Source organism: Phalaenopsis equestris, unplaced genomic scaffold (genome assembly GCF_001263595.1).
Source record: "Phalaenopsis equestris unplaced genomic scaffold, ASM126359v1 Scaffold000719, whole genome shotgun sequence".
In the NCBI taxonomy this organism is placed as follows: Eukaryota; Viridiplantae; Streptophyta; class Magnoliopsida; order Asparagales; family Orchidaceae; genus Phalaenopsis; species Phalaenopsis equestris.
The window spans coordinates 243,478-258,367 of record NW_018165159.1 but is presented as its reverse complement, the minus strand read 5'-3'; the positions used below and the strand labels follow the sequence as shown (position 1 = coordinate 258,367).

General features: G+C 34.5%; 1 protein-coding gene across 2 annotated transcripts in view; it reads right to left on the bottom strand.

Moving 5' to 3' along the window:
- LOC110030449 (EVI5-like protein) overlaps positions 1 to 14,890 on the bottom strand; it is a 48,514-nt gene that overhangs the window by 11,287 nt on the left and 22,337 nt on the right. The window contains exons 5-9 of one of the 2 annotated variants that reach the window (XM_020733167.1): positions 9,671 to 9,841; positions 9,201 to 9,317; positions 4,646 to 4,843; positions 3,141 to 3,200; positions 2,719 to 2,817 (exon numbers count right to left, since the gene is read on the bottom strand). In XM_020733167.1, the coding sequence (XP_020588826.1) occupies positions 2,719 to 2,817; positions 3,141 to 3,200; positions 4,646 to 4,843; positions 9,201 to 9,317; positions 9,671 to 9,841 (645 nt within the window). Of the gene's footprint in view, positions 1 to 2,718; positions 2,831 to 3,140; positions 3,201 to 4,645; positions 4,844 to 9,200; positions 9,318 to 9,670; positions 9,842 to 14,890 lie in introns of those variants that run through there. The other variant, XM_020733168.1, reaches the window with a different exon arrangement.

The window sequence follows — 14,890 nt, the reverse complement described above, 5'->3', positions numbered from 1 at the left end:
CGCTCTCTAGCTACCTGATACTACGTTTTTTGGCACTTTTGGTTTTTTTTTTTTTGTTTGTTTTTTTTTTTTGCTCTAATGTATTCTACTGTATTTACTTTTTTTTAGAATCATTTGCATTTTGAGTACTCCTTTGATGCATATGTTTTTACAACCAATGCATTATAAATATAAATTTCAAATTTTAGATGTAATCATGTCAGTTATTTAAATATCTAAGATTTGTGTGGCGTGAATGTAAATTTTTCAAATTTGAATCACATCAAAATATCACTAAGGCATCTGCTTGTTAGTTGTAAGTCCTCTCTGATCTGGGGTTTGATTCCCCCAGATTGTAAGGTGTGGTACTCGAATTCTTAGGCGCATGAGGAATGGTTGGGGCTCGTATAATAGCCTCCGGTCATTCCTTTTTTTAATATATATATATATATATATAATCTCAAAATGATTCCAACAGAATATAGGATTTTATAAAAATAGTTTTAAATATTTTTGTAAGGTGCAAAAAAATGAGAGAATTTTTTGATGATTTGGACTGGCACCATTTCAAAATTTGGATTATCATGCATGCTTTATTGGATGCCATTGTACAGCATGATGTGATTTACATCTTAGGAAGGGCTACATAACACATACCAACAACTATGATGCGGGGTGTAACAATTTATGCGATGAAGGTTCCAGAGAGAGAGAGAGAGGAGAGAGATGAGTCTTCGAAGAGGCTATAGTTGTTTTTGGTATGATTGGTGCCACTCTCAAAATCCTTTTACCAATAGTTTAGATTTCAGTGGTTCCAACTTATCATCCAATGAAATGAAGCTTTTGCCTGAAGCAGAAACATTTTCATGACAAATCAGAATCTTTAACATTCTCATTTGTTCTGGAATTATTTTGCCGCATATTAACATCATTGTAAGATGTGCGATATTTTTTTTAATTTAAATATTCGAAGTTGGTATTAAAATTTCCATTATAGTACCATTTTAACATGTAAGTGCATTTTTCAAATTGAGAGCCATATCCACAGAAATATCCTGGTGAAAGTTGTTTTGATGAACAGCAGATCAGGGAATATTGATTATGTGAAAGACCATGAATTTGTGAGGCTTGTTAGTCCCTGAGTTCCCATGCTGCCTGTTTTCATTTTCATCTTAAATCGTATTCATCAGAAGTGATTCATTCGAAATTCAAATTTTCTATTTTCGGAGTAATCTTTAGCCAGAATTGGCTATTTTGTTTCCAGTTTTCATAGGAACCTTGTAAACCTTTTCATTTTGGTTCTCCGGTTTGATTTCCATTGAAAGTAATGTTAGTATATGTTGCATCACCACAGTCCATCTAGGCTCCATACTTGTGCTTTCTTTTGATTGGCTGAAAGAAAATATAATATGCAGTAGTTGATTGATCCTCTGTCCTTTGATTTAAGATTTGAGTCTTTATCTTGTGCGTTTAGTTTAGGGTAGAGACTGAGGTGTGTATATGAGCAGATACAAAACTGGCACCATGCCCAAGAAGTTTGCTGAAGGCTATTTTGGATTTTGAAAATGCATGCGTTCATTTTGGTTTCTATAAATTGAGGTTACTTAATTGACTTTGTTAGAAGATCAAGTCCATTGTTGACGTTTGATGTCAAGGATGTTTGAATAAATTTCCCATTTTTTAATCAATTGTATCGATGAATAACATTTTTAACTTTCCCAGGAGTTTGCAAATATTAATGGTAAGATTTCAAAAGCTAAGGGGTCCCGATGCATGGCTATACACTTGTAAACAAATGTGAAACGAGATATCAATGAAAGGGTTGGAGTAGTTCCAATGAAAAACTAGATTAGAAAGAGTTGCATTAGATTGTTTCATCACATTTAACGTCGACTATCTGACGACCAAGTTAGGATAGTAGATGTTTTAGATTTTACGTATGTTAAGAAAGGTAGAGGTATACCTACAAAGGCTTGGGTTTATTATATAAAAAATGAACTTAATTTATTAGAATTAAATAAAAATAGAACATTCAATAAGACACGGGAAAAAAAGATTCATGTAGGTGACTCAACTTCGTGGAATAAAAACTTGCTCTTCTTGTTCTTGTTGTTGTTGTTGTTGTTGTGTTCTACCCATTTTATTAAATTAGCTTAAAATAGTTTTTAAACGAATTTAAGGTCATTTAGATGAGATTTTTTGAATTTATACATTTAGTCAAATTATGAATCAAATTTGATTGGCTAATTTTTATATAAATAGGATTAAGGAAGTAACATTCAAGTAAATTAAGTAAATTCATCATTAATCCCTCCTCTCTTAAGCTCGATCAAAGAGGCCTTACTCGATCTCCCTCTCTCTTCCTCCCCAAAATATTAATCATCTATCTAGCGTAGAATAGTAGATTAGCCTATTTTCCTCAACTTTCCCTTAGAATCCCAATCCATGTGTCCTTTTTCCTACCAAAAATGTACATATTCTGCATCCCAATTATGGATCATATTTTAGTTTTAGAATACTAGTTTCGAACAAAAGGAATTTCAATGCAAATAATAGCACCTCATTAATTACAATTCTAACACTACAAACAATATTCAAATTGTCCGTTAGCCAAAAAATTATAAAGAATAAATTGCAGCAATTGGAACATGACATGCTATGTCTAAGACATAGAAATCCATATTGTAACTACGTAATTACATGTAAAACGGAAAAGAAGAAGCATTAAATGATAAATACCTTGATTGAGAAAGCAAGTGGTAATAATTTTTCTGGATTCATTGCTTCCTCAGGGAAGTTGCGCAAGGCATGAACAAGTTTCTCAAAACCCAACTTTAACTGGAGAACTGATCTAAATAAGGCCATAAAAACGACAAATAAATTCATTTTGGGAAATTTACACATGTAGCACACGATTCTTATGTATTTACATATCTCACACCTAAACTTTGATATTTAGACATATAGCACGTTGGTCAAAAGGTGTGTTCACTTTTAAAAGGTGATATTATAACTATTTTTGATGTGATATTAAAGATTTGAGTTCGATGTGTAAATATGAAAGTTTAGGTGTGAGATAAGTAAATACATATGAAATGTCTGCTCCGTGTGTAAATGCCCCATTCATTTTATAGTTACCGGAATACAAAGCAGAAACTCACCAAGTCATTCTGACACAATGTCAACAAGGCCAAACCAACCTGAAAAACAATCTTCACTCCCTGTTGAAAACAACGATGGATCCATAGTTCAACTTAATAGGAGATTATTTATTAAAATAAAGCAATGAACAGATAATGATGACTTAATTAATACAATTTATGGGAAGCATTAAAATGTGTATAGATTAATTCACCAAAAGGGAGTTTGCTGAGTATCTAAGTACAGTTAGTGACAACGAGATGAGAATATAAGTGCAAAAATAGATTATAAATTGAATATAAGTAGAAAGCAGGACTAATAGAACAGTGTGGTTTGGCATTTACAACAGAAAGCAAAATCACCAACAAAGTAATAAGGAAGATTTACATGCATACCACTCAATTCATATGTATTTACATATCTAATACCTAAACTTCAATTTTACATGTTTGCCACATTACCAATGCATGAAAAGGTGTATTTCACTTCTTAAAAATTAAAACAGTGATATTTTTATGTGAAATGAAAGATTAGGTGGTATAAACGAAAAAAGCAAAATTTAAGTGATAGATATGTAAATACATAAAAATTGGGTGGTATGTATGTAAATGCCCCGAGTAATAAACAGGCATACATAATAAACAAGGAAGAGAAAAGAGGTTAAGGGGAAGACAAAAAGGGTGATATGCCTAAAAACGTTAAAAAAACAGATGCACCGTTCAATTGAATTGAAAGAAGTATGATTACATAAATCCAACACTAGGTATAAAAACAGATGCACCGTTCAATTGAATTGAAAGAAGAAGTATGATTACATAAATCCAAAACTAGGTAGTAGAGATAAAATAATGAAAGATCATAATGAAGTCCAAAGCAAAAAGATTAGGATTCAAGAAGTCAACAGAAGATTTCAGTATGGGGTAAAACATAGGGATATAAAAAATTGACCCAATATGCCAACTTGACTTGAACTAGACTCGAAAAGTTAGGGGACATAAGATACAAATTTAAGATGAGAACAAGTGATTTGAAACTGATTCCTTAGCCCAGTGATCCTTGCTTCCGGTTACAGTCCACCAAAAGAGCATTTGAGACGAGAACTTTTAAACTTCAAGCCATCAAATAATATTCTTTATGTGCTCATGTAAAGGATTCTGGAGAGAAAAGTGCCAACTACCCTCCAAAAAATAGAAAGATAGAAATGCAAATAATCCCTATATTCTGAAGTATTGTCTCTAAGCAGCAGTTAGACAATTTAATACATAAGAGATAAGACAACATAGTAAAAAGTTGGAAATATAATATCAAACATTGTTGCCAATTTTGTACTATAGACGCAACAATTCTCAGTTCTTACCCAAAAAAATGACAAAAACAGGATTCTTTAAAAAAACTAGAAAATTTACTCAACCAAATAAATGGGAAATTGAATTAGCTTAAATTTAAAGCTACAACATCAATTTTTTAGCTAACATTTAACATAAATTTCCAGGTAAATTAATATAAGGAAAGAAAAAAAACAAACCTCAAAAAGAAACACATCCCAAATTCGAAGGGCCAAAGGAAAAGGGAACGAGTAAGAGAATACGGTTATAAACCACTGACTGGCATACATGCTCGGATTAATCATTTCTTCAGAAAAATGTTGTCCTAACTTCGGCAAATAGTCCTTAACCAACCGTTCAAATTGAAATAAATATTGCTGCACTAGTGGTAAACCAACCTGTCATTTTAAAATTGAAATATAAGCACAAATGGTAGAAATTTTAAAAGGTAAACTGTTAAACAAATGGTGTGTTTATTTAAGATATACGACAAAAAACAAACACTTAATTACAAACAATGCCTTTTTATTTATCAGCACAGACGTGCTTAGTTACAAGAAAAACAAGAAGCATTAACCTGTTGCCTTACTAGATTTCAAAAAGAAAAAAGGCAGTATCCCTTCACAGTAGTACACAGAGGATTCCAATCCACTCAAATACTATTTATTTAATTTTGAATCATTATTTAAGTTCTATTTTATGAGCATTTACTATGAATTTACATATCTTACACCTAAACTTTCATATCACATCAAACATGCCACTATTATAACTTTTAAATAGTGAAATACACATTTTCATGAAACATAAGGTGGCATTTATGTAACAAGTAAAGCTTAGATGCTAGATATGTAAGGAATTAAGCGGTATGTATGTAAATCTTGTTTAAAGTTTTATATTAATAAAACAGCTTCCAAAGTTTCACTAGCATCTAGCAATCAGCTAACATCCAGCTGTTCTCCTTGACTAACTCAAATCAGGCTGATAAAATGCTGCCATGTTCATCATTTTGAACTGCATCCAGAATTATGGCACACGATGCAAATTACATGACCAAGAATCACTCCCATAATTTTCATTCCCATGTCTTCTTTAAAAGTTTATCTAATATCAGAAATCTCACAATTCTGCAAAATCTTTGCAATGATAAATTTGCTGCGTCAACTAATTCTGTTGAAGTGATTCATTAGCATCTATAAAGACAAAAGAAAGATAAAGACAAAGAAAGAGAAAAAGATCGCAAAAGTGAGAATATCACATCTCCATTACATCCACAAATACAGCTGAAAAATGATCATTCATGTCTAGGATATCAACTCATCCACATTCAGATTTGTTTTCATTAGAAAAAAAGCAGGCATTTACTTACAAACCACACAGCCCTTATGTATTTACATTCACTAGGGCTTTCAAAAAAGCTCGTCGTTCGCGAACAACTCATGCTCAGCTTATTACGTCGCTCGTGATTGATTCATAACCAAACACAGACAACTTTTTTTATGCTTGATTTATAAATTAGTTGAATACAAACAGACCTATGTTTGATAGTTGTTTGACTCGTTTCGATTCAAATTAAGTAAATAATTTTAAAAAAGTTGTATATTAAAAATAATTATAAATTTATACTAAAAAATTAAAATTATATCATTTATGTATTTAATTTCAGCCATCTGATTAGAAATTGATATCTTAAATTAAATCCCTAAATCCTATTAAATAATAAGTATTTAAATTAAAAAACACTAATCCCCTATTCCTACACCCCATACCCCACATCCCGTAGCCCACAGCCATTCGTTTCAAGTCTGGGACTGGGAGAAGCCTTAAGCGAGAGCTCATTGCCAGGGTAGGGCTTTTATTTGTTGTCACCACGTGAGTTTCCTTAATTTTTTCGCCGGTGGAGGTAGACTCATTTCCCATTTGCTCTTGTTTGTGGCTTGTGAGTCATTACTCACCTCTGTGAGTATTCTCTACTCTGAAATCTGAATATATTCTCCCATTTAGTCATTCTTTTGATATTTTACATGGGTAGCCCCCCTCTCTCTCTCTCTTTTCTATTATTTGCATAGATATTATCCTCAATATGGAATTGGGTTGTGAATATGATTGCTTTATTTTTTGCTTAAGGTTTGTTACTTCGATTTGAGACTTTGAGCTTCTTATTTTTATGAGCTCTTTATTTGGTAGTCGTTATTGAGACATGAGAAAGAGATACATTTTGTGCCCTATTTTTAATGGTATTTGTGAAGACTTTGAGATGATGGCATGATCGCATTACACATATATATGTTTAAACCCTTTTTATTGATTAGAATCTATGGAATGATTTAGAGATGCATCCTTTTTTAAGAATGAAGTTAAAGAGAGTATCCAATTATGGTGTTTCTAATTTTAAATAAATTTTTATAATTTATTTGGCGTTAATTTTCAACTATAACTCAATTCATGCCTATATTACATGATTCATATCCCCTAGTGGCATGCTGGCCACATTTTTCTTAATTTATGGTGTTGGTTCTTCTTTTTTGTAAAGGTTAAGTTAGACAACTTGCTGAATTTGGTAAGGGTGGGTTTATTAAAGTTGTCTTATTTAGCTCCATGCCATTTTATGCACTTTTTAATAGCTAAATCAGCTTGTTCTTATGGTTTTGGACTGCTGTACAGGAAATGTCAAGCTTCAGTTAGATTTTATTTAGCCATATGTGTACATGATGATTTTGATGGATGATATCTATGGTTGACCTTTCCATTATGGATTTTCTGTTGATTTGTTCAAGATGTGACATAAGTTTATCTTTCTTTTTGTGAAGCTTAAGCATATGTATTAGAGGGGAGAGGCCTCTCATGTGAAATTTTGTTTATGTTTTTAGTTATTTGCTTGTGTTGGTCCGCAATTTGTTGGCTTGGCTTTGCCTTTTAGTTTGCTCAATCTATTGGTGGGGTTTTCATCTGTTGGGTAGTTACCTTTCCGTTTGTTGGCTTTGTTTTATCTTTCAGTTTGTTGGCTTAGTTTTGCCTTTCGGTATGCTCAGGATACTAGTGGGATTTTCTTTTGTTGGGCTATAGCCTTTTGATTTGCTAAGTCTAAGGCGGTGTTTGGCTTCAGCTGTAGATCTATGTTAAGTAGGATTTATCAAATCCATGAAATCCGCCAAAACAGACACGACGGAGATGGAGCACGCGAGCAACTACAGAGTAAATCTGCCTTAGAGTCAGATTTGATAAATCCGGATTTATGCCGCAAAGGAGATGGAACAGGGGAGAGTTAGATTTAGTTTTTTTCTTTTTTTCTTTTGTTTGTCTGGATTTAATTTGGCTAAATCCTATTAAAAGTGTACTGCTAAACACCCCCTAAGAGGTTGAGCTTGGGTGGGTGATATTGGGTTTTACTAAAGAGGTCTTGAAAGGTTATTCTGATTGAGAAGTGATGAGTGCATTTATATATATGTAGTTCAACTACGCAATTTTTTTATATTATCGACCATGGGCGTGTGGGTTGTGGATGTAGCTATCTGATTGAATCTTTATAGCCTTCGGATGGAACTTATCATTTACATTCTCTTATGTTTATGTTTAGATTTCAGACTCTGAGCTCCACAAAATTAATAGTTTTGAATTTTTCTTTTTTTTTTCTTTTGGTAAATTGAACTTGCAGGAATTTTTTTCATCTACATTCAAATTCAAAATTATATAAGTTTTACAGGTTAAAAATTATATAAAGTGAAACAAGATTCAAGATTTCATGGCAAGTTGGAACTTGGATTGAGCAAAAAAGTTTAATTATAATTTCATCATATAAAAATGTATTTTAGTTATTGTTTGTAATGTAGTTTTAGTTAGATATTCTTATTTTGAATTGTATTTTACTGTAATTCTTAATTTGATGAAAATAAAAAAAACCATTTTGTAATTCATTTTTTTTATATTTGCTTTTATAAACTCAGCATTTTTTATCTTAAATTTCTAGCTAATTTAAGCTTTATTGAACAAAATGAGCCATTTCGAACATTTCAATTTGAACGCAAAAACTACATTACCGAGCAGATTCGAACACGAGTCAAATTTGAACAAAGTTATTTTCAAACGAGCAAAACACAAACAAAGTGTCGGGTCGTTGAGTTCAGCTCATTTACACCACTATATCTTATGTATTTACATATTTCAGGCCTAAACTTTCTTATTTACACACATAACACTCAAATCACTTTTTAAAAGTGAAATACATCTCTTCATGCATAGTTTTAAATATAATGCATAAGACCAAAGTGCTATGTATGTAAATATAAAATTTTAGGAGTGAGAAATGTAAATACACAAGAATTGTGTGCTATGTATGTAAATTTTCCCCAAAAAATGCATGTGTAGGCCATTTGAGTTACTATATGGCTTAAAATTCAATATTTGAGTGCAGCAATACAGACGCAAAGATAATTGTATTACGTATGCCCAATTAAAATTTTCATCTTTTATTAACCTTTGAAGCATGTGAGATTTTGCGATTCAACGGAAACAAAAATAGCATTTCTGGCTAATCTACAAAATTGTCATATGGAAAAAAGCTACGTCAACTGTTCATCAAGAACTTGGGTGCACGATTCAGTAAAAGAAAATAATCCAATATCATTTATTTGGGAAAGTTAAATTCATATGTAGCCTCTGTTCTAATCCAATTTACACTTATTTAGTTAGGACTATGCAACAAACGAGAGAAAAAAAAAACTATAAGAATCTCATTTTTGAAATAAATATGGTTACCTGGTACAGGCCTTCCATTGGTGCATGAACAGCTCCTTTCAGCAAAGCTACTAATAGCCAAAATGCATCTTCTTCACTCATGTACAGAAGCAACAAGCCCGCTAGAAATCCCATTCCCTAAATTCCAATCTTAGAGTTACACAGATTATGGTAGTTTTCTTACTATGTCTATTAGAATAATAAATGAAGATTTACATGCATACCAATCAATTCTTATGTATTTACATATCTAAAACCTAAACTACAATTTTTACATATATGTCACTTTCACTATGCATGAAAAGGTGTATTTCACCTTTTAATAGTAAACATAGGGGTACTTTTAATGCGATATGAAGGATTTGGGTGGTATAAATGTAAAATGTAAAGTTTAGGTGTTAGGTGAATGTGTATACATAAGAATTGTGTGAAATGTATGTAAATGCCCCAATAATAAAAAGATATCAAATTATAAATATTTTACATCCAACCTGAACATATCCAACGTCTCTGTCATATACGGAGTATGCTTTCAAAACATTGTAAAGGGATCTTTGGCCAGGTCCATGCCTCTGCTGGAAGAAAACATGTGAAGGGAAAGTTCGCGAAATGTCGCGAATAATATCCAATTCCGATGCCGATATCTCATAAATCACTAATTGCTGCAGTGAACAGAAAGATTTAATATGAAGACCTTGTAAAACACATTGAAATAGTGAAAAAATTTAGCAAAAAAATATGAGAAATTAATATAAGAAACACAATGTGCTGTAGTAAGCAATTATAAGCAGCGTCAATCATGTAAAACATCTAGCAAATAACATATAAAACTATTTGAATTTATCAACACTTGAACAAGAAAGATTGTCTCTATAGACCTCCATATATTATAATACACAAACCGACTCGGTTCAATGCAACAGAAACTGGATCAAATGGATGCAACTTTCAAAAACTTGACTCTGACAACTCAGTCACACAAGAGCACCTGCATGTCGCCCAGTTCTTCACGGGCCAAGGGAGAGATCAGCTAAACCATGGTAGAAAGCTAAGCACTAAAGCTATCCACTTGGGTATCACATTATGCTTGCGTCAAAGTGGGGGGATTTAGTGACACGGGGCTTCCCGCACTGACGTGGCTTCCTGCGGTGGGATTTCCCGCTACTGAACCGACCGGTCCGATTGAGACCCGATCCAGGGTGAACCCAGATCAAGCGGCCTAGGGAGGGATTTTGGGATTTTGACAGGGCGGGACTGCCGCCCGCCCCTCTCCTTTTTCCTTCTCTGCTTCACCTTCATATAGGAGCTATTTATTTGCTCCTTTCCGGGTTTAGGGTTCGCTTTTGATGTATTTTACCTTCAAATTTCTTGTGTTGAGAGTTTTCCCTATTCTAGGGTTGTATCCAAGGAGATGATGATGTTCCAGTTGTATCCTACTTTAAGGTGGTGTTGAATCTTACTCAATCTTCCTCCCTAAACCTTCTCATACCTTCCCCTCAATCGTTGGACACCCCAGACCCTTGCTCCCTGTATGCACGCCCCTACAACTGTCTTTCCCCACGTCGTCTAGCTTCTCTACCTGTTTCAACCACCTCGTCGACGCTCCTATCTACATTAACATTGTTGTTCAGCCTTCCCACCATCCCAAACCACCTTGTCGCCTTCTACTACAGCTGCCCCTACGGTCCCGGTCACTTACCAGCCTACCAAGCCCCTTTCCTAGTGTTTCTACCTATTGTCCACTACTCCATATCCTTCCTCCACATCAAACAGTCCCATTACACCCCTTAGAAGAGCAGTCCCGACCCTCTAGATTACTTATCAACCCCGACAACCCCTTCCCTATAGCCATCCTCCTTGTCCACCATACCTACCGACCACCAAACCCCTTCCTAGCCGACCTCACATCCACCAACCCTTCCCCTACCCACACCACCTTGCCTTCACCCTCAGATCTTCCCTTCTGGTCCAAGTTGGACATTGGTTTGTTATTGTGTTTTCCCTTTCCGTTTGTGTTCTGTTATAACCCTAACTCGATATTAAAAAAAGATTGTTTTGCATTTTCCATTGAAGTTCCAACTAGTTCTAGTATCATTTGCTATCAGAGCTAATCCAATTCTAGTCATATCCTAGGGTTTCCTAGAATCCGCTCCTACCCAAGCCGTCCCTACCAAAATTTTTCCTTTTCAATTCCCAAACCTCAGCAAAAATTTGACCTAACCCTAATAAACCCTTGCTAATTTTCAAAATCAGCAGCACCAAATAATATTTCCTATACCGTTAATGAGTCTCCTACACCCTCTTTCACCTCTCAACCCTAAGTCTATCCATGTCACCAACAAAATATATACCTGAGTCTTCCTGTGAGGAGATACGGTGAGAAATTCGCCGACTTTAGTGGTGGCTTGTGGATATTGAAGATAAAATCCAATAAGAGGTTACCCTCGACTGTGATTTGGGTAGTCGAAGAAGAGAACGAGAGAATGTGAAAATGAAGCGGGAGAGACAGGTTCAATTCCTGACAACTTAATATAGACAAAGGATGTAGATATAGCTTCAAAAGTGGAGAGACCACATCGCCCAGCGACCTCCGCGTCTTACAGACATAGTTCAACCTCAAAAACTTATAGCCAACGTACCCCCAGGAAAACATCCAAGATGACATTGTCAGAGAAAAATTTGATTCAGAGTAGAGAACAGGTGAAACCACTTCGCATCCCTATATCGATCACAACCAATAAGTGTTACAAGTGTCACGGATTTGGGCATGTTGAATCAGAAAGCACAACAAGAGATATATATATTTCATTAAGCAGGGTGTTGTTAAGAAATTTGGTAATGACGCAGTAGCCCTTGACGATGGGGAGGGCATAAAGGAGGATCAGCTTCGAGTTGAAGAAGTAAACGGTGAACAGAAAAAAGATGCAGACTTCAGAAAGTATCATCAATTATCAATCAACCAGAAAGAGACAGGACTAATTCCAGTTTACCCCAAGATAGAAATGACAGCTGAGGAAACAGTAATGGTTTTGGAAGGTAGTGACCTCAATGTAATGGGCTTTCCGGCAAAGTGTGAAACTGTGGTACCTCGAGCTACCGTTTTGCAGGCGTTAAGAGGAACATCAGTATGACTGACTTGAGATGTCCAAAAAGGGCATGAGTTTGAAGAGCCGATCACAAATACAGGACCACCACAGATAAGAAAAATGTAGATTTTTCATATGCATAGACCCCTTCCTGAGTTACCCCTACGAAGGGAGGTCTGGCATGCCAGAAGTGGGGTTATTTTTTGTCATATCGAGAATATTATGGGGGGTTAATCCAACGGTATTTTCAGTCCAGCATGGTACCCATCGTCAAATGTCCAGATAGAAAAGGTGAACAACTTTGTAATGAGCTTGAGAATCTTGATGGGGACGAAATTCTTCAATAAAATCCAGGTCTTATCAGTGAAGAAGAGGTCTCTCCTGAGGGGGTGCTAGTAAAATGGGTGAAGCATGCCACAAATTTCACCCCAAATTTGATTTATCCTTCCATACCAGTTCCTTAATTGCATTAAACCGATTATAAGGAGTGGAAGAAGTATGTTACCCCTGGAATGGCTCGATACCTGAGCCAAGAGAATACTCATCTGCCTACAGTCGAGCTCAGAGCGTGCCAAAATTAGATGGATACCTATTCTACCAAAATGTATTTTGGAACAACAACGCTTATAAAATCAACCTGTCAGGGGACTACAATATCTCAGTCACACTCAACATCGCCGACCTAACATAGTACTAAGAAGAGCTCGAAGCTTCGAACAATGAAGTCGAAGCTAACACAGCCCTGAGGAATGAAACAGGGCTTCTCGTACTGACACGGAACTTCCCACACTAACGCGACTTCCAGTGGCGGGATTTTCCGCTAATAATTTGACTGATGAATTTTGAAAATATTTTAAATTTAAAAATAGTTTTATTATATAGGTGAATTTGATTTTGAAAATAATATTTTGAATTTTGAAATAAATGAGGCCAAATCGATCCCACATATTCGATAGTTTAGATAGTTGAGCGTGCTACCGCAAGTAATACATTATTCCGAAGTATAAGCCGCAAGTAATACACTATTCCGAAGTATAAGCATATCACTTGTAATTGGCTTAACCACCTGAACTAAAGAGTTTGCGACTTCCGTTTGATTTGCGAAACTTTTAATGTGTGACCGACAAGTTCTACCTAATATGAGGATTAAACATGTTTTATTTTACCTGAACTCTTAATTCTCTATAGCGACAAACCCCTATAGTTAATTACATCTTAAATGACTGAAGTCGCTTAAGAAAACTCTCGATTAAGATCCATAGTTCAGTCTTCAAAAATTCAATGTTCAGGTTTTCAAGGTTGGACATAGAAAGGTCAAGTAGGAAAGGGTCAAATGGAAATATTTATTATTGGAATTAAATGAAAGAAAAGTATAGAAAGCTGAAGAGAACATCGGTGACTTCCCAAACTATCATATTGTTGGGCTTTAAATTTTAGAAGTGAATTCATTTAAATTTCAATCCTGTCAATTATTAATTATAGGATTACACTTGCATAATATCTGGTTATGCAAATAACCTAGAAGATAAGAGGATTTACATTGTATCGGGAGACAACCTAGAACCCTAAGACGAGTTAGGGCTTATATTGCACGATATGCAAAAGCCTAAAAAATAAGGTGAAAATTTATGTTGCACTAAACGGACCACCCCAAAGTCTTATAGTTATGGGGGAGGGTAATTAATTATAGGTTAAGATGAATTACAAAGTTTTCTCATAATCAATTTGGATTTATGTCGGGCAGGTCTACCATGGAAGTTATACATTTATTTAGAGGTTTGATGGAGAAGTTCAGAGATAATAATGAGAATTTACATTTGATTTTTATTGATTTAGAAAAAGCTTACGATAAGGTTCCAAGAGATATCCTTTGGAGAGTTCTTGAAAAGAAGGGTGTTGATATGACTTATATTCAAGTCATTAAAGATGTGTATACTAGAGATGTTACTTGTGTTCAAACTGAAGGAGGATTGACCAAATATTTTCCTTTCTGTTGGATTACATCAAGGACTGGCTTTATGACTTATGTTATTCAAACTATGAGTTTAGCCGATATAGACTAGTTTTGATATTGTAGATCATCATTTTTCGTCTGTTGCATCCCCTTCGTGTTGTTCGCGAAGACTTGCCCCATGATCCATATCGTAACAGTTTCAGGTTTAGTGTTTTATGTCTTATGTCTTTAATTTCAATCACTATTAATCTATTTATTAAAGGGTATGTGTTTAGGTTATCACTGTGATCCATCCTAGGCAAACCGACTATTGTTCTCTATTCTGAAGGTTTTATAATTAATTTAAAGCATGCATAAACAAGATATGTTCTAAGAAAGTGCAGTAAAAGAAGTGTTATAAGAAAAATACTGTAAATATAATATAAACATATGTACCTGGTGTGTTTGTTGCTCCTGCAAATGAGGTTAGAGCCACGGGTAAAAATAAGCAAGTGTCACAGATAAGAGTAAACAAGTATCGCAGAAAGTTTAATTAGTTGGGCAAACATGCATGTATATATGTGTAAGAGTCGGGTGGTAAGTAAAAAAATGAGTGACAAGTAAAAGAACAGGTGAAATACAAAAAAGACTGAAGTGGGCTATAAGAATTCAGATTCAGGATAGGCTCAAAT